Source organism: Nothobranchius furzeri, chromosome 1, assembly GCF_043380555.1.
Source record: "Nothobranchius furzeri strain GRZ-AD chromosome 1, NfurGRZ-RIMD1, whole genome shotgun sequence".
In the NCBI taxonomy this organism is placed as follows: domain Eukaryota; kingdom Metazoa; phylum Chordata; class Actinopteri; order Cyprinodontiformes; family Nothobranchiidae; genus Nothobranchius; species Nothobranchius furzeri.
Window position 1 is genome coordinate 48,178,427 of NC_091741.1, and position 17,905 is coordinate 48,196,331.

Genomic DNA, 17,905 nt, shown 5'->3' on the forward strand with positions numbered 1-17,905 from the left:
GCCGAGCACAGGCGCCACCGGTCCCTCCGATCACCACCAGCAGGCAAGGTGGGTTAAGTGTCTTGCCCAAGGACACAACAGCAGAATTCACTGTCCATTGCCGGGATGGAACCTGCAACCTTCCGATAACTGGACAAACCGCTCAACCTGTTGAGCTACTGCTGCCCCAAACCTAATCATCTGAATCAACTAATGAACTCTAAACACCTGCAAAAGATTCCTGAGGCTTTTATAAACTCCCAGCCTGGTTCATTACTCAAAACCGCAATCATGGGTATGACTGCTGACCTGACTGCTGACCAGAAGGCCATCATTGACACCCTCAAGCAAGAGGGTAAGACAGAAAGAAATTTCTGAACGAATAGGCCGTTCCCAGAGTGCTGTATCATGGCACCTCAGTGGGAAGTCTCTGGGAAGGAAAAAGTGTGGCAGAAAACGCTGCACAACGAGAAGAGGTGACCGGACCCTGAAGAAGATTGTGGAGAAGGACCGATTCCAGACCTTGGGAGACCTGCAGAAGCAGTGGACTGAGTCTGGAGTAGAAACATCCAGAGCGACCGTGTACGGGCGTGTGCAGGAACTGGGCTACAGGTGGCGCATTCCCCAGGTCAAGCCACTTTTGAACCAGAAACAGCGGCAGAAGCGCCTGACCTGGGCTACAGAGAAGCAGCACTGGACTGTTGCTCAGTGGTCCAAAGTACTTTTTCAGATGAAAGCAAATTTTGCACGTCATTCAGAAATCAAGGTGCCAGAGTCTGGAGGAAGACTGGGCAGAGGGAAATGCCAAAATGCCTGAAGTCCAGTGTCAGGTACCCACAGTCAGTGATGGTCTGGGGTGCCATGTCAGCTGCTGGTGTTGGTCCACTGTGTTTTATCAAGGGCAGGGTCAATGCAGCTAGCTATCAGGAGATGTTGGAGCACTTCATGCTTCCATCTGCAGAAAAGCTTTATGGAGATGAATATTTCATTTTTCAGCACGACCTGGCACCTGCTCACAGCGCGAAAACCACTGGTAAATGGTTTACTGACCATGGTAGTACTGTGCTCAATTGGCCTGCCAACTCTCCTGACCTGAACCCCATAGAGAATCTGTGGGATTTTGTGAATAGAACGTTGGGAGACGCAAGACCCAACACTCTGGATGAGCTTAAGGCCGCTATCGAAGCATCCTGGGCCTCCATAACACCTCAGCAGTGCCACAGGCTGATTGCCTCCATGCCACGCCGCACTGAAGCAGTCATTTCTGCAAAAGGATTCCCGACCAAGTATTGAGTGCATAACTGAACATAATTAATTGAAGGTTGACTTTTTTTGTATTAAAAACACTTTTCTTTTATTGGTCAGATGAAATATGCTAATTTTTTTAGATAGGAATTTTGGGTTTTCATGAGCTGTATGCCAAAATCATCAATATTAGAACCAATAAAAGGCTTGAACTACTTCAGTTATGTGTAATGAATCTAATATATATGAAAGTCTAATGTTTATCAGTACATTACAGAAAATAATGAACTTTATCACAATATACTAATTTTTTGAGAAGGACCTGTATAACTATAAAATAACGCCTAAAATACTTGGGAGCGGGTCTAAGTCTCTGGGTGATGCCGTGTTGGAGAAAGTGCGCTGTAAGGCTTCGAGTGCATAGTCCTCAAGTGTGCAAATAATTGCAGATTTGATACGGGGAGCATTGCGTCATCGATCACAACGCATGCCAGGATGCTGGTCGCTGTGATACTTTTTTCAAAAACCTTTATTAACAACTTTTTAACAAACAGCCAAACAGTTATTTGAAATAATTTTACATTCATTGCTGCTTTGTCTAAAAGTCTTAGAGCATCAACTAATCATCCTAAAATTAACTAATTTTATTAGAAAATACATATTTTCAGAAAAGGAACTTGTGCCTTTTCTCCTGCAGCAATGACTTTTGGGTAATACGCTTGCCTGAGGTCAGCATCGCTGCGGACTTGGGTGAAGTGCAGATTAAGGGTGCAATGGGGGCGTGGTCAACTTCCGCACTTGAGAATCGAGACACCCTACGCACTTGCACCCCTTCCTGGGAACGTGCAAATGAAGGGCGCAAGGGTGCAAGTGCGAGTATTGGGATATGGCCTTTGATGCCATGTTTCCTTCTACAGGAGCCCATGAGAACAAAATGCATTAACTGATTTGTGACAAATGGTTACTAGCTTTCGTCATTCTCAAACATTGTTTTACACATTTACCTCTTCACTTGTTGCCACTGATGAAAGGGAGTCTGATTTGCTTGTTGTTTTGCTAAAGTTTGCACCCTCCAGGGCATTTTGACCCTAACGGGCATCTGCTGGTAAGGTCTTACTCCAATGTTAAAATACTGCTTGGTTGCAACAATATAGGTATCCACTGCCCCCCATCACCAGGAAAAATACACACTGTCACTTTAAAATACAAGTGGAGCCTCAGACCGCTGAAATCAGAGCTGAGCTCCATGGCTGACATTTCTACAAGGATGATCGTCTTTACCTCCATTCACCAGATGAGGATGTTTGGCCTCAAGGTGGTTTGGACAGTGAGAGGGAAAGTCGACTTCTTGCCTTCCTGATGCTCCGACAAACTGCATTAGTAATGGATTTGGCTTGTAAGTTTGAATTTTTCTGGCCTCTTCCAAGATGTCCGCTATCACCCTGGTTGTGCCAGCCCGTATACCTCCCCTAGGATAGGGCTGTTTGACACCAAGTTTGCTTTCTCCCTGAGTTTTCTTGAATGTTGTTTGTCCTGACTAGACCACAGCAGCTAAAGAGAAACTGCTCTGCCTGTTTCTGTGACTCTTAAATGAAATGTGCTGCTGCTCTGTAGGGGATCTGTGTGACGTCAGCAGTAGCAGCATGTGCTCACAGCATCTGAAAGAAGTTATTTATTTTCAGTGTTTTATAAATGTCAGTTTAAGTACATTTCATCTTTTGGCATAAAGAACCCCTCAGTTTGTTTTCATGAAACTTCTTTCTTGAGGGGAAATGGAATGGGATGTGTCAAATTTTGTGTGTGTTTTGAAAACACACTGCATTTTTGTGCTGCATTGTTTTTATTCTATTTACTAATTAAAGTTAAAAGTCAAGGTGCTGCTAAGAGACAGACGTGCATGTTTCTACAAAGGAATTAAAACTTATTTCTTCGATCAAAAGTATCTTTCAGATTGGTTGGAAACATTGTTTGTTGTTAAAATGCCAAAATGTTCTACTAGTTCCTATCAAATGGTGTAAGACATCAGCTAGGAGGCTAAATTAAAGCAGCATTTGTCTTTTTGTGGCTGAATTAGAGTTTAATTCGTGCAGATGGCTGAACATACTTAGACCTGGAGAACTGGATCAGACCAGACGGGGAGGAGAGATTCTTTCTTTTTTGTTTCCTTTCTTCTGTCTTCATTCATGGAGACATACTGGGAGGGACAACAACTGAAAACATGAAGTGATACTTGAGTGTATTTTCCACCAAGTATCTATCTTTCTTCATTATCCTCTGTCACACAATCAGTTTCTCACTCGGGTAAAAACGTATGAGTTCACCACCATCTCTGGAACAGCTACACTGCCCGACCCAAAAGAAGTCGCCACCCAAAAAAGTCATACACTTTTATATTTCCTTGGACCGCCTTTAGCTTTGATTATGACACACATTCACTGTGGCGTTGTTTCAAGAAGCTTCCGCAATGTCACAAGTTTTATTTCCATCCAGCGTTGCATTATCGTTTCACCAAGATCTTGCACTGATGATGGTAGAGTTTGACCGCTACACAAAGCCTTCTCTGGGTTAAGGTCTGGACTCTGTGGTGGCCAATCCATGTATGGAAATGATGTCTGATGCTCCCTGAACCACTCTTTCACTATTTGAGCCTGATGAATCCTGGCATTGTCATCTTGGAATAAACCAGTGCCATCAGAGAAGATGGAATAACCTGGTCATTCAGTATATTCAAGTAGTCGGCTGACCTCATCCTTGGAGCACATCCTACTGCTGAACCTAGACCTGACCAACTGCAGCAACCCCAGATCATAGCACTGCCCCCACACGCATGATGGATGCCTCTCTTCTTACCCTGATGCACCATCACTCTGGAACAGTGTCCTTCTGGACTCATCAGACCAGTTTTAATGATGCGTTGGACAGTTTTAGTTGATTCTGCAACCTCCTTAGATGTTTCCTCTGCACGATGCCAATGATCTGACCCTTCTTTAACAGACTAACATGTTTTCCACGACCACCACATGTGTCTTTCCACATGCTTGTTTAAGAAATGAGAAGTAACTCACAGAACCCGTTGGGGTTAAATAACTTTTTGCAGCTGAAAAATAATCGCCCATGCAGTAATTATCCAATAGGAGGCTCCTACATATCTGCTTAGTTAAATCCAGGTGGCAACTTTTTTTGGGCAGGGCAGTGTACGTAACAGACTGATGATGGTCTGATGCATGCAGTGTTTAGGTGTTTCAGTGATTGTCAAATGATGCAAGAGTTTGGGTTTCAGTTGCTCTAGACTCTTATTATGAAGGGGTTTTACAGGAAGTGATGCTTCAGTTTCCTACCAGGTTTTTAAACTGTAGTTGTTTAATGTAAAGTAATCTTGTATTTTTGAAACTTTTTCTCAGCGCTTGACAATAAAATAAAAATGTAGGTTTCTCTAGAGGTTTATAAGCCTCCTCTGCTTATTTCTGACCACCTCCTTGTCTCTGGGATGCTGCGTATGAAAATTCATAGAGGTTTACATAGATTTTACTTTGAAAATTTCTAAAATGTTACTGTAGTGCCTGAATGTGGTTCATTACAACTGAAGACATGTACTTGCTTTATTTGAACGCATTAAGTGACATGAGATAAAACAGCTGACAGAAACAATACCAGCTCTTTGGATCAGCGCCTTTGCTTAGCGAGGGAAGACTTATAGGCAGCACTTAATGTTATTACACCTGAATTTAAGCTGAGCGTCAGCCATGTTTGATTTGATGCGGCTTCTGAGGTTGGCTGCACAGATCCAGAAATGTATGCTGCCAATAGCTTGGTGTGTTCAGTTTCTTTTTACTCAGAATGTTTCTAGCAAGAGTTTCCGTGCCAACTGGCTACAAAAAATGCTTGGCCCTGCAGTCTGTGTACGGCTGTAAGAAAAGGAGAGGGACGGGGAGTGTGTCTACTGGTGAATAATGGATCAGGGAGATGGATGGAGATGTAAAGTTGCGTAAAATGTTTAGAGGAAGGAGTAAATCAGGAGGGTGGAGGACGACTCTCGCTGGAAAGGTCCTGGAAGGAAGGAGAGATGAAGAGAAGTGAACAGATAAAACAGAAATATGGAGCAGGTGAACTGGACTGATGAGTGTTGAGGACTTCACATTTTAAAATAAAAGTTTGTAATCTTGTGCTTTCCGCTTCCCTCAAGTAGAATATTTACAGCAGATGTGGTCAGGTCAGAAATGATCCGCGTTGCATTTTAAATCATTCCTGCAGCTCGACTTTATTGTTTCAAAATGAACAACAGATGAAGAGATCGGTGATGGGATTGGCAGGCGGGTCACAGAGAAACCTCAAACCTGCAGAAACAGATTTGCAGGAATTTTGCAAGATTTGATCAGCTGCAGGGTTTCCCATGAGTTTATGGTTGAAGCTGTACTCTGAGGGAAACGCTTTAGGCATGGAGGAGGATAGATGTGTTTTTATCATCTGCATTCATCCTCTCACCCTGACATCCCTCTCCCCAGTAACAGCTCCTCCTGGGGGATCCCTCCAGCAGGTTTGGGTTCTGCCCTGTACTCCCACCCAGAGAGACCTCATAATCAGCTGCCCAAACCACCTCGGCTGATTTGATTTGATTTGAGAGGAGCAGCACCTCTACTGCAGGCTCCTCACAGATGAAGGATCTCCACGCTGTCTCTAAAATTGACCTCTAACCCACACAAGAAGCTCCTTTCACATCTGTTGTGGTATCTCCTCTGTATTTCTCTGCTTAAGCGAAGACTCCCAACCTGGAGGGAGCGTCTCAGCGTTTTTAATGATGGATGCTCTCAGATTTGAAGGAGGACTCAGGGGAGAGGTGGTTTCATCCTCCTGGCAGAGGTGGCCTGAAACCTTTGTTGAGCTGGACTGCTTTTATGTTTTTGTGGAATAAAGAAATGTCATTTTTAAAGCAGCTGCTTCAGAACCCCCCTTTGTAATTACTTATGATGCCGAAGGATCCTGATAAAACAGCAGTACGTGACACAGCAGGAGAGACAGAACAGACTGATAATAATCTTTTATTGAATAAGGAGCATTATGAGACAAACACCAGGCCACGCACATGGAGCTTTATGAACGGATGAGCCAGAGGAGCATCCGTGGAGACAGGATTACTGATGCGGCACGATAAAGTCTGAGAGTGACTCTGTTTGTGAGGGCGAACATCGGGAGGCGGAGCGCACAAAAATCTTTTTATTGACTGTAAAAACAGTCATATCTGATCTTGCTCCTTCTGTTTCTAGCCATCTGCGCCTCTTTCCATCCTCAGCTAGAGCTATGACTCACTACTCCTCTGCTGGTTGACTCTGAGTGTGTGTGAGTGTGCACTGTCACAATTTTGTGTAGTTTAAAAGCCACCAGAAAAGCTAAAAAGAATATCTTCTCCTTATTATTCCCACATGGTTGTGTGTTGGAAGTGTTTTCTGTGTTTTTTTTTCACCCGTGAGTGCTCATCAGTAACAGATGGTCCCCAAACCTGTGTGTTTACTCAGCCAGAATAAGGTGAGGGGGAAGGATGGAGAGAAAGAGGGAATAAAATAAATACAAGGAGGGAAGACGGGAAGGGGGGAGCAGATGGACTGAGTGGAGGGAGGGAGGATTAGAAACAACAAGGAGGATATGCGCAGAGAAATGTTCAGCAAAGGGGGGAGGCTTCAACACTGGAACGCAGAAACGGCGCTCAGTTTTCATTTACAGTGGAGAGAAACGACTTCTCCTTCCACACCAGCCTGTGACTTTGTGGATTTTCCTTTCCTCTCTCTCTCTCTCTCTCTCTCTCTCTCTCTCTCTCTCTCTCTCTCTCTCTCTCTCTCTCTCTCTCTCTCTCTCTCTCTCTCTCTCTCTCTCTCTCTCTCTCTCTCTCTCTCTCTCTCGCTCTCTCGCTCTCTCGCTCTCTCGCTCTCTCTCTCTCGCTCTCTCGCTCTCTCGCTCTCTCTCTCTCTCTCTCTCTCTCTCTCTCTCTCTCTCTCTCTCTCTCTCTCTGTGTTTGCGGTAGCCATGTTTTCCCTTTTATGGAGTCAGTTTGGGAGAAGTTTTCAGGGAGTGAAGAAAATTACACAGACACTCCCCCCTTTTCTCCTCCCACCTGCCTCTGAAACCTGGAATTTATTTACCTTTCAGTGTTTATTTATTATATATTTTTCTCATGAATTTACTCCTTCAGATGGCTTGTTTTATGCTCCCTTCTTCTCTTTCGTCGTGCTACATTTTCCATCAACTGGCTCTTGTTCTTCCAATTCATCCCGTTGTGCTTCTTGCAGGCACTCGTCTGTTTTAAAATCTATTTCCTCCTCTTCATTATGCTCTTCATCCTCCACCTCTGTCCTCTGAGAATGAGAAAAGTGTGTGTTAATCTGCCTGTTGTCTAATGCCTGAGTGGGCGATGCTTTCAGACTCCTCACGGGCATCACACACACACACACACACATATGTGCATGCACACACACACAGCAAGACCTCTGCCTCCAACATCATCCATGTGCATCCCTGCGTGTGGGCGTTAGCCTGTGCTCCTTGTGTGTTTGTGTTTGTCCAAATGTGTTTTTCTGTCGCAGTGTGACTTGTGAAGTTGGGAGGGGTAAATAAGGAAGGGATGCTTAATTTTGGATGACAGATGAACAGTGGCCGGAGGGAGGGATGACTAGCGGATGGAAAACCCGTCTCTTGTTTTACTCTAGAAATTAGTTTAAAATATGAAAGAAAGAAAAGAATCTTTTCTGTAGCGCCTCTCATGATAAAAATCACAAGGCGCTTCGGGAAAACAAAAATGTAAAAAATAAAAAGATTTAAACAAAAGAGACAAAATAAAAAATTGTGATTAAAAATGTGAGGAAAGGGAGGAGAAAATGAATAAGAAAGAGGGAAGTCTGTGGATCCCGGGACAGCCAGAATAGGTAGAAAGAGCAGAATAAGGAGAGGGTGATGAAGGTCACACCAAAGCCTGAACAGGTGAGCCTTCAGCTGCTTTTTAAAGGAGACCACTGAGTCCACTGATCTCAGGCTCAGGGGGAGAGAGTTCCAGAGTCTGGGGGCCACAGCAGCAGATTATCTGTCACCTTTGGTCTTTAGCCTGGTGCTGCACAACCAGTAGGCTTTGGTCACTGGACCTCAGGGACCTGCTGGGGGTGTAGGGACTAAGAAGATCACCAATGTAAGATGGTGCTTGTCCATGTAAGGCCCTATAGACCAGAACCAGGATCTTGAAATGAACCCTGAAGTTGACTGGCAGCCAGTGAAGCTGGAGGAGAAGTGGGGTGATGTGGGTGTATTTGGAGGACTTGGTCAGAAGCTGAGCACAGCTATTCTGAACCACCTGTAGACGGTTCAGGGAGGTTCTGCTCAGACACGTGAAAAGAGAGTTACAGTAGTCTAAGTGTGAGGAGATGAAGGTGTGGAGAACTGTCTCAAGTTCAGAGCGAGACAGAATGGGACTCAGCTTAGCAATGTTCCTGAGATGGAAGAAGGAAGAGCGAACAAGAGAACTGCTTGTAGAAGCTTGTAGAAGTTGATATTTTTCATTTTTGTTTATCAAACTAATTCATCAAAAGTAAATAATTTATAAAACTAATAAAACAAACTAATTTCTGTTTATCAAACTAAACCAGTTTTTACGGTGAATATATTTTTTTTGCAGAGGAAATTGTGTGTAGTCAGTATCCGACTTAAAAAGAAGTCTATCTCTCTGTATCAAATCCACCATGTTGTTAAAAGTAACTATAAATGTGATTTTTGGGATATTTAAAACTACTTTTTACTGTCACAATTCATACTTAATGAGTGAAGAAAGAGCCAGATGGAGCTACTCAGGCATCCACCTTTAGGTTTTACCTCCTTTTCCACGGCGGGCGAAGGTCTTTTGTTCCTAAAGGAAAATATCGTTTTCATCCAGCTTGGATGCAAATCTGCTCACGGAGAGTTTGGACTTTAGTCAGCCTTTGCAGACTTTCCTGGTAAAATCTTATTTCCATCTCATTTTCTTCTATTAGTTATTTATTGTTCTTCATTGCCAATAATGCCATGCTCTAATTCAGAACACTCTACCTGCTCAACGTTTTCTGCTGAATTTAGATTTTTGCCCTTTTTCTTTTATTCTTACTTTATTCTAGCCTAGTGAACTAGACCAAATTCTTGCTTTGCAAAGTTTGGTCTAGGCACGCTCCACTGGACCCTCAGCAGCTCCTACCAGGACTCTGGCTGGCCAATCACAGCTCTCTAGAGGGGTTTCAAACACATAAAGAGCTGTGATTGGTCCATAATGGTGGGCCAATCATAGTGCTCTATCTGCTTAGTGAACAAATCACAGAGCTTTATACGCTTTGTGGGCCAATCAGGGCACTAAATGCCTGGTGGGTGGGATGATGCAACAGAGTGAAACAAGAGTATGTCACATTCTTTGTCCAGTAGCATGCGGAGATCATTTGAAAGACAACGGTAGAACCCGCCCCACAACCGAGAGCCGTCAATGGAGCATGGCCAGACTAAAAAATACATTTATTTAGTCTGGCTTGCCAGGCTAACTTTATTCATAATTTCAGATGAAAAGAACAACACAAACATTAACTTTTTATGATTTTATAGAGAATTCTATGGCACTAGTTTAGCCTGAACGACAGCGGGATGTCAGTAAGTTTAAAATAATCTGAATCGTCCACTAGCAGGTTGATGCTAGCTGACAGATGTGCCACAGCTGCTACTTTTACATTTAATTAGGGTAAATCAGAGTTTAGTTTTGAGGATGCAGAGAAGTTTTTCCCTCCGATGACTCGTTTTTCACACTTGTGTAGGTGTTGTTGAACAATAGAACAATGCTTCACCGCTCCACACTTAAGTGTCCTAGATAGTTGGTTGGAGTCAAACAGGGACGTTTATTTTATTCTGCTGCAGCATTTTCAGAATAAAACCCTCTTACTCTTTTCTTGGTTATACAGATTTCATCTCAACTTGTGTTTTCTAAAGACGCCGCTATGACTAATGAGGTCCACCATGCTGATGATGATCTGAGATCTTTGTAACTCTGATCTGAAAGCCGCTGTTTCTTGGTGCTTGTTTCCCTGTTTTATCCAGGTTGTGCCTTGTTTTGCTGTTTTCTGTCTGTCCGTGTGGGGAACAGCCTTGGCTGCTCCGTCTCTACCCAGACCCTTTCACCAGCTCCTCCAGCGACACCCTAAGGTGTCCTCCAGCTAGCGTGAAGATATAATCCCTCCAGCATGTCTGAGTCCCTGCTGGATCTCTAAACTCTGAAGGGGTCAGCAGTCTGAGCTGTTATTTGGTGGCTAAGCCCAAACAACAGGCAAGGCTAGTTCCCCAACCAGAAGGCAAAGAATCTACCCTTGTTGTCCCCTTGGGTAAACCCCAACATACAAGCAGAGTCTGGAGGCTAACTAGAAGCACATCCTGACCTTCCGCCTCATCAAAAATATTTATACATGATATTTTAGTTATCATGAGTAATCTTACCTATAAGACAGAGTTTCTCACACCAATCCCATCAGAAATGGAAAAGGTGATTCCTTATGCACTTTTATCTTCTACAGCATGTTTTTATGAACATGTGAGTGTGTGTTGGCATATCCATGTCTGGGTGACCTGCAGTCCCACGTCTCTTAACACAGGGTATCCGCGGGTCCTTAAAAAGTCTTAAAAAGTCTTAAATTTGCTTTTCCAAATTTAAGGCCTTGAAAATCCTTAAAAATGACAAATAATCCTTAAATTCAGTTTCCAAAGGTCTTAAATGACCAAAGACCAAATAAACAAGATTATTTTATTTCTATAAAATTTTCGTGAATTTCTAGTGTTCTGCATTTTTTGTGTACGATGTTGGCGTAAGCGGAACCGTACACGTTCAGTTGGTTGTGAAAGGGGGCTATTTTTAGATGAGCACATTAGCTGGTTAAGCTAGTGGGAGCTTGCGCCATGGGGAAGTTTAATGGCAACTGGATGGCTAATCCCACGTTTGCGACGTGGTTAGCACCGTTTCCAGGCAATAGCTGGAAATTATAGCTTAAATTTAATTAAAAAAATTGCTTAAATTTGGTCAAAGTGGCCTTAAAGAAGGTCTTAAAAAGTCTTAAATTTGGCTCCCTTAAACCTGCAGATACCCTGTAACAGGGTCAGAGACGACTCAGTGGAAACTGAGAGGAAAAACAAAGCTTTTGCTCTGACCTCTGCTCTTCTTTTTTTCTGTTCCTTCTGTTTCTGACAAACACAAATAAACCGTCTTCTCTCCTTTTCTCACCCCGTCGTTCTTATCTCTCACTCTGTGTTATTTTCCTTCTGCGTCATGATTCCCCCCCCACCTCTTGTGGTCTGGTGTTTCTCAGCTCTACATTCCTGATGTGTGTGTGTGTGTGTGTGTGTGTGTGTGTGTGTGTGTGTGTGTGTGTGTGTGTGTGTGTGTGTGTGTGTGTGTGTGTGTGTGTGTGATTACGATTACTAATGATACATTTAGGTATAAATTAATTACTTTCACGCTCAAAGAAAACGTTCAAAATTACTTGAATCTAGTGATGCACCGATATGAAATATTTGGGCCGATATCCGATATTAAAGGGAGTATAAGGAAGTTTGACAGCCAAAACATGTATAGAAATAATAAATCTCTTCTTCATACATTCTCCTGCAATGCCCTGGTCCTGTAGAATGAGCCCTGGCATTTTTACTGTGATTGCCTGTTTTTCTGTAAAATCACAGAAAAAGAGAGCTGCTCGGGTCGAGCAGACTGCTTCATGCGCGTCCACGCTCAGGCATCGCCCGTAGCATTTGCTATCCGTAGCTTTAGCAGCAGAGAGAGAGGTAGTGCCAACTCAGCGACTTTGTCGCTGTTCCTCACGCCTAGTGATGAACCTAGCTACATTTCTGAGGACCCTTAGCTACTTTCTGTAGAACTTTCTTCTAGATATTTCCTGCAAATTAGCAACAAAATAGCCATTTTCGCTCCGAACCGTTCTTTGGATCGATGTTGTTTCAGGTGTCATCAAGGATATAAATGTTACAGATACGTCTAATGTTACTGACGCGTAGCTCACCTTGTTTGATGTCTGACTCTCATGCAGAAGACCTGGGTTCGGTTCCGGGTGTGAACATAGTTCATTTGGAGTTTCTTTTTTACATTAATGGGTTTTTTTTTTTTACAGTAAGATGCCCAATTTTTGAGACTCGCCGAACGGCATTGAATTCACAGATAAAAAAGATGTGGGTTGAACTTTCAGTTTGGAACAATTTTTCAAGTAAGGGAAGGGAATGATCTGAGCATGCAGGAGGACTGACCCATCTTAAACCTTTGTCAGCTGTGCTGAAGAGAAAGGTACAGAACCAAATTATTTAATTAATTAGCTGCATGTTCTCCTGTCCTCTGTCCTCCGGGCCACACACACACACACACACACTGCACGTTCGGCCGGACGACGAGAAAGTGCAGCTGCAGAGACAGAGGCACATTATTTTTTTATTAATTTCTTGTGTTCTTCTGTCCTCCGGGCCACACACACACACACACACACACACACACACACACACACACACACACACACACACACACACACACACACACACACACACACACACACACACACACACACACACAAACACACACACACACACGCAAGGGACTGTCTCAGCTGTTATTTTCATTAAGGAGTGTGCACGTACAGCATGCGCGCTTCGTGCATGAGCCTACTATTGAAGCTGCCGTTACACTTTTGGCCTGAGGGGGCAATCGCGAGCATAAAAATTCAAAAGTCCGAAAAGTCCCTTTAAGATCACCGTTATGGCCGATAACCGATATTTGCTGATACCGATATACTGACATTAATGCTTCTAAAATCAGCAGATTTTGTATGGAATGAAAATTATTAATTTACATTATTCTGAGATGGTTCTGAGATTATTTCATTCACTGTCACTTGGCTAAACAATTACACATCACCCCCCTCACCCTCTGAAACAGGCAAATAAATGGAGACGAGATGGAAAAAATATTGGTTGTTAATATCGGCCCGGTTTTATTTATTGAACCAATATGTTAAAAATGACTAACATCGACCGATACAGATATTGATGCCGATATATTGTTCATCCCTACTTGAATCTATTGGGTAAACTAATGTTACTGTAATGTTACTGTAATTCAGTTCAAGAGGCTTCTTTGAATATGTTATTTGAATTTAAACATTTTTTTTATGTACTTGTGTGTTTTTCGGTGGTAAAATGATTGTGGCTCGATACACATTCTAGGGGGATGTCGACAGAAAGCTGAGCAGGAAAGCAGAAGTGAGCTAGTTTAACAAACCCGAGGAGCTTTAAGAAGAAAAGACTCTGCAGGACTGTGATTTTATAAAATCAACATTAATTCAAAATAAAATGACAGGCAGACACACGGGGCAGGAACAGGGTAAAACACAAACATCCAGCTCAGAAAAGGAGAAGCGTAAGGAGCGACGGCCACATCCAGCTGGTCTTTCTGGATTTTCTTCTGTTTTAAATAAAATTCATCTTAATTTGATGTTTAGATATTTCAGCAGCTTGTAGCTTATAGAGCTCTTCATTAGTGTTTCTTCGTACAAGCGTGCTGCAGCGTGTTTGTTGTTGTCTGAGATGGTCAGTGCTTTAACATATAGAGGAGGATGTGTTGGCATGGAAACGGGTGGATTAAAGCAGAGAAAGGATATCAAAGTGAAAGAAAAGAGGCTTTTTATCCATTTCTCGGCCTCTTAGTCTAATGGTGAGTCCTAGAAATGTCAGCTATTAACTCATGTGAGTGTGTGTGAGGGGAAGCCACTGCACGGGTCGGCAAGCTAACACACACTCACTTTACAGTAAAGGCAAAGAATGATTAAGGAATCACTTTAGGGTTATCAGCTGGAGTGGGGAAGTAGAAACAAACAAACTGGATAAGAGGAAGCAGCTGATCATCAAACTTCGAAAAGCAATCATTTAAAATTAGCTCCTGAATGATCTAATTAACTCAAATATTTTTATTTTTTTCTCTTAACGTGTGTGTGTGTGTGTGTGTGTGTGTGTGTGTGTGTGTGTGTGTGTGTGTGTGTGTGTGTGTGTGTGTGTGTGTGTGTGTGTGTGTGTCTGTCTGTCTCCTTCTTTTGCTCCTGTCATATCTAGGAATTCTTTTCCTTGCCCTCCCACCCATCTGTCTGTTTACTTTAATCTCTTTCTCCTCCTCTTCAGAACAAATTAGCGATAGCTACAGGGGGATAACATCACCTCTGTCTTCTTTCAGTTTCTTATCATTTTCTATCATTTTTTTTCCCTTAATCTCTTTTTTTTTTGCTTCTGCTCTCATTCATCTCTTTGCTACCTGTGTTGTTTTTATCTGGAAACACTCGTGAGGCGGTGACCTGGCTTCCATTCAGGTTACATGTGACGCATTTTAGCAGTCGTGGGACATCACAGCGGCCTCACAGTTAGAACCAGTTCTGTTGGTTTGACTCAGGCCTAGTTGTGTCACATCATCTTTACTTCTGATGGTTGCAATACTCACCTGTCAGCACGCGTTTGTGGCACGGCCACAGAAACGAGACACATATGCTATCATGGTCCATTTCAAATGTCGCCCAAGATCACTGCAGCAAGGTTTACTCGTATACATCTCTTCACCGCAGAGTTTCAGTCAGTAAATTAGGAATGTTTCTAATTTTAATATTTCTCTAAATAAACGCTTCAGTTTGATGTTTTTCCTACAAAGATGTATGTTACTGATGCACTGCTGAACGTTTTATATCCATCTAAATTTGAAAACACAGAATTTGGCGCCGTCTAGTGATAAAATGGCAGATTGCAGCTAGTTAAGCCGTCTGTTTTCTTTTCCCATTTAAGAATAATGTAAGAAAATCATATAAATGAGATTTTCTCCTTTTTAAATCTGTGTTTAGTTGATCTGTTTTGGGATTATTGTTTATGGGTTGTGCCAATTTCCCTTCAGTAAGATGCAAACCATAACTAGAGCTGTGTTTTAGGCTGTCATTTAGAAAAGTCATACATAAATAAGGAAAACAAAGTTTTGACATTTAATATCCATAAATTGACCATTGCGGTAAATAAATCAACTAAATTAATTTGTGATCTGTCTGATTTGATAAAAATGTTGCCAAATGTTTTTTTGTAAATAAGTTGCTAAATGGGGTAAAATAATTAAATCTGGCAAAGTTTTGCTTAATTGGATGGAAAAGAAAAAGATTTATCAGAATCAATCAATCAGATTTATTTATAAAGCGCTTTTCAAACAAAGTGCTTTACAAAATGACCCCAGATTCCCATAACAGGTTAAAAACATTAACAGACATATGCAAGCACACACACACACACACACACACACACACACACACACACACACACACACACACACACACACACACACACACACACACACACACACACCCACACCCATGTAAAAATTATATCTGGCTGAGTCCAGATGAGCCAAGTAAGGTAAGGCAAGGAAACACCATCAGAGGAGCCGTCTGCCCCGGCAGCATCAGGTCTTCCACACTAAGTCAGGGCGCTCAGTGGAGGGGGAGCATAGACCCCCACCTATAGAGCACCCAGGAAGCTACAGTTGACCACCGCTCCCGGGGCAGAGGGCCCCTACAGAGGAAACACTGAATTAAAATGAGTAAAATATAATAAAAGAGCTAATATAAATGACAAAAGTTAGAAAATAAGTAATAAATAAAATCATATAGACAGTAAAATAATATTAAATAATAAAACTGTGCTAAAATATAATCAGAATGTGTTTTGAAGTGTGCTTATTTGAAGAGTCTGTGTGTGTGTGTGTGTGTGTGTGTGTGTGTGTGTGTGTGTGTGTGTGTGTGTGTGTGTGTGTGTGTGTGTGTGTGTGTGTGTGTGTGTGTGTGTGAAGTTTGTTCTGCAGGTAAAACACTAAAGAATTAATACCCGAACAGCTGATTATGTAATTACAGACCCTGATGGCCTCAAGCCTAAACAGGATTTGAACACGTCTGATTTTTCAAATGACAACAAATGTAAACAAGCATAAATGTTTTATTTTGCTATGTGGTGAACCCTGAATTTATCTTGATAATTTTGAGGATGTTAAAGAGCAAGTCACCCCCAAATAAACTTTTTTTTGCTGATAAACTAAATAAACGAGTGTCTAATCGTGCTGCAGACATTTGTTGTCAATAATTTGACACTTCAGTGCATTTTAGTTAAAATTTAAATATTCTGCCTAAAACTGGCAGTGTTGTGCCGTTGTCAGGTAAAAACTCTGCCCTGTATTCAAATTTTAATCTGCCACCGCTATTGGCTAAGAAGTATGCTATGATGTAAACTGGTACATTACGATGTCACAAAGCTGTCGTGAGCCTGTGTGTGTGTGTATTTGTTAGCAGCTTCGCCCTCGCGGTCTGCCAGGCAACAGCATGTGTTGCATTTTTCAAACATGAAGTGGGAGTGGAGTTAGACTCTGGTAGGGGTTGACTTGCTCTTTAATAACTTTTGAACATTCGGTTTCGTAATCACTAATAGATTCCCGTTTGGTTACTCGGGTGACGTGTTGGGATTTAGATCAAGTTGTTTCTGATTTTTTTAGACGTTTTTAGTTGCATAGAGCCTAAAATGCTCTTCAGAAGCCCGACTGAACGCACTCAGCAGAGATCAGGCCGATTGTTCCTCAGCTCAGCCTTGTGATCCCACAGAGCTTGCTGTGATTCTTTGAGTATTGTCACTTTTTCATGTTTGAGCTCCAAATGATCACAAAGCAGAATTGCACAATGAGACAAACTCTGCTTTGTTGGACAAAGTTTGCATTAATTTTGGCTTCACAGATCTGCTAGTGTTTATTTGTCTGGTTGCACAACAGAACAGAAAAGTCCTATTTCACTCTATAAATCAGTTGTGTAACATCTGTGCAGCCACATGTTTGCATTGATGAACAGATGTTCTCTGCCTCTGTCCTGCCAGCATCTTCAGTGCACCATCCAGGCATTACAAGATGAGCTCAGAATCCAGCGTGATCTCAACCAGCTCTTCCAGTCTGACTACTCCGACTCCGGTCGCCTCGGAAACCCACCCATTCCTCCTCAGGAGATGACAGAGGAGAACTTTCTGCGTCTCCATGGTGAATTCGAGCGGCAGGCCAAAGAGCTCTTCCTCCTGAGAAAGACTGTTGAGGAGATGGAGCTGAGGATCGACACGCAGAAACACACGTTAACTGCCAGGTGGAGATAAATAGCAAGATTGTGTGACTTCCTCTGGCTGCCAGCATGTCAGCTACTGCATGACCTGTGCTCTGGTTTTTCCTTTCCAGGGATGAGTCCATAAAGAAGTTACTGGAAATGTTGCAGAGTAAAGGCCTGTCGTCACGGGCAACAGAGGAGGACCACGAAAGGACAAGGCGCCTAGCTGACGCGGAGATGACCATCCACCAACTGGAAGGACTGCTGGAGCAAAAGGACAAGGAGATGCTGCAGCTCAGAGAGGTGATGTGCATGAGCATCCATGCATGGGTGTAGGGTGTGTGTGTGTGTTCATGCAACAAGGTCACATCAATAGTTGCACAAATTATCAGGATAAGCAAGAATGCAATCTTTCCCATCATAATTTTTTCAATTTATTTAATAATTTCAGGCTGTGGTTTAAGCTTTACACTTATTGTGCTGCTATTTTGTATACAACAGCGCCCCCTAGT

At 42.6% G+C, this 17,905-nt stretch overlaps 1 protein-coding gene across 12 annotated transcripts in view; it reads left to right on the forward strand.

The window, feature by feature from the left end:
• LOC107385030 (ELKS/Rab6-interacting/CAST family member 1) overlaps nucleotides 1-17,905 on the forward strand; it is a 125,287-nt gene that overhangs the window by 7,446 nt on the left and 99,936 nt on the right. For all 12 annotated transcript variants that reach the window (XR_008563015.2, XR_008563016.2, XR_008563017.2 and 9 more), the window contains exons 4-5: nucleotides 17,179-17,435; nucleotides 17,525-17,696. Coding sequence is in view for 8 of the 12 variants with exons in the window: in XM_054739676.2 (XP_054595651.2) it covers nucleotides 17,179-17,435; nucleotides 17,525-17,696 (429 nt within the window). In the remaining 4 variants the exon portion in view is untranslated. The remainder of the gene's footprint in view (nucleotides 1-17,178; nucleotides 17,436-17,524; nucleotides 17,697-17,905) is intronic.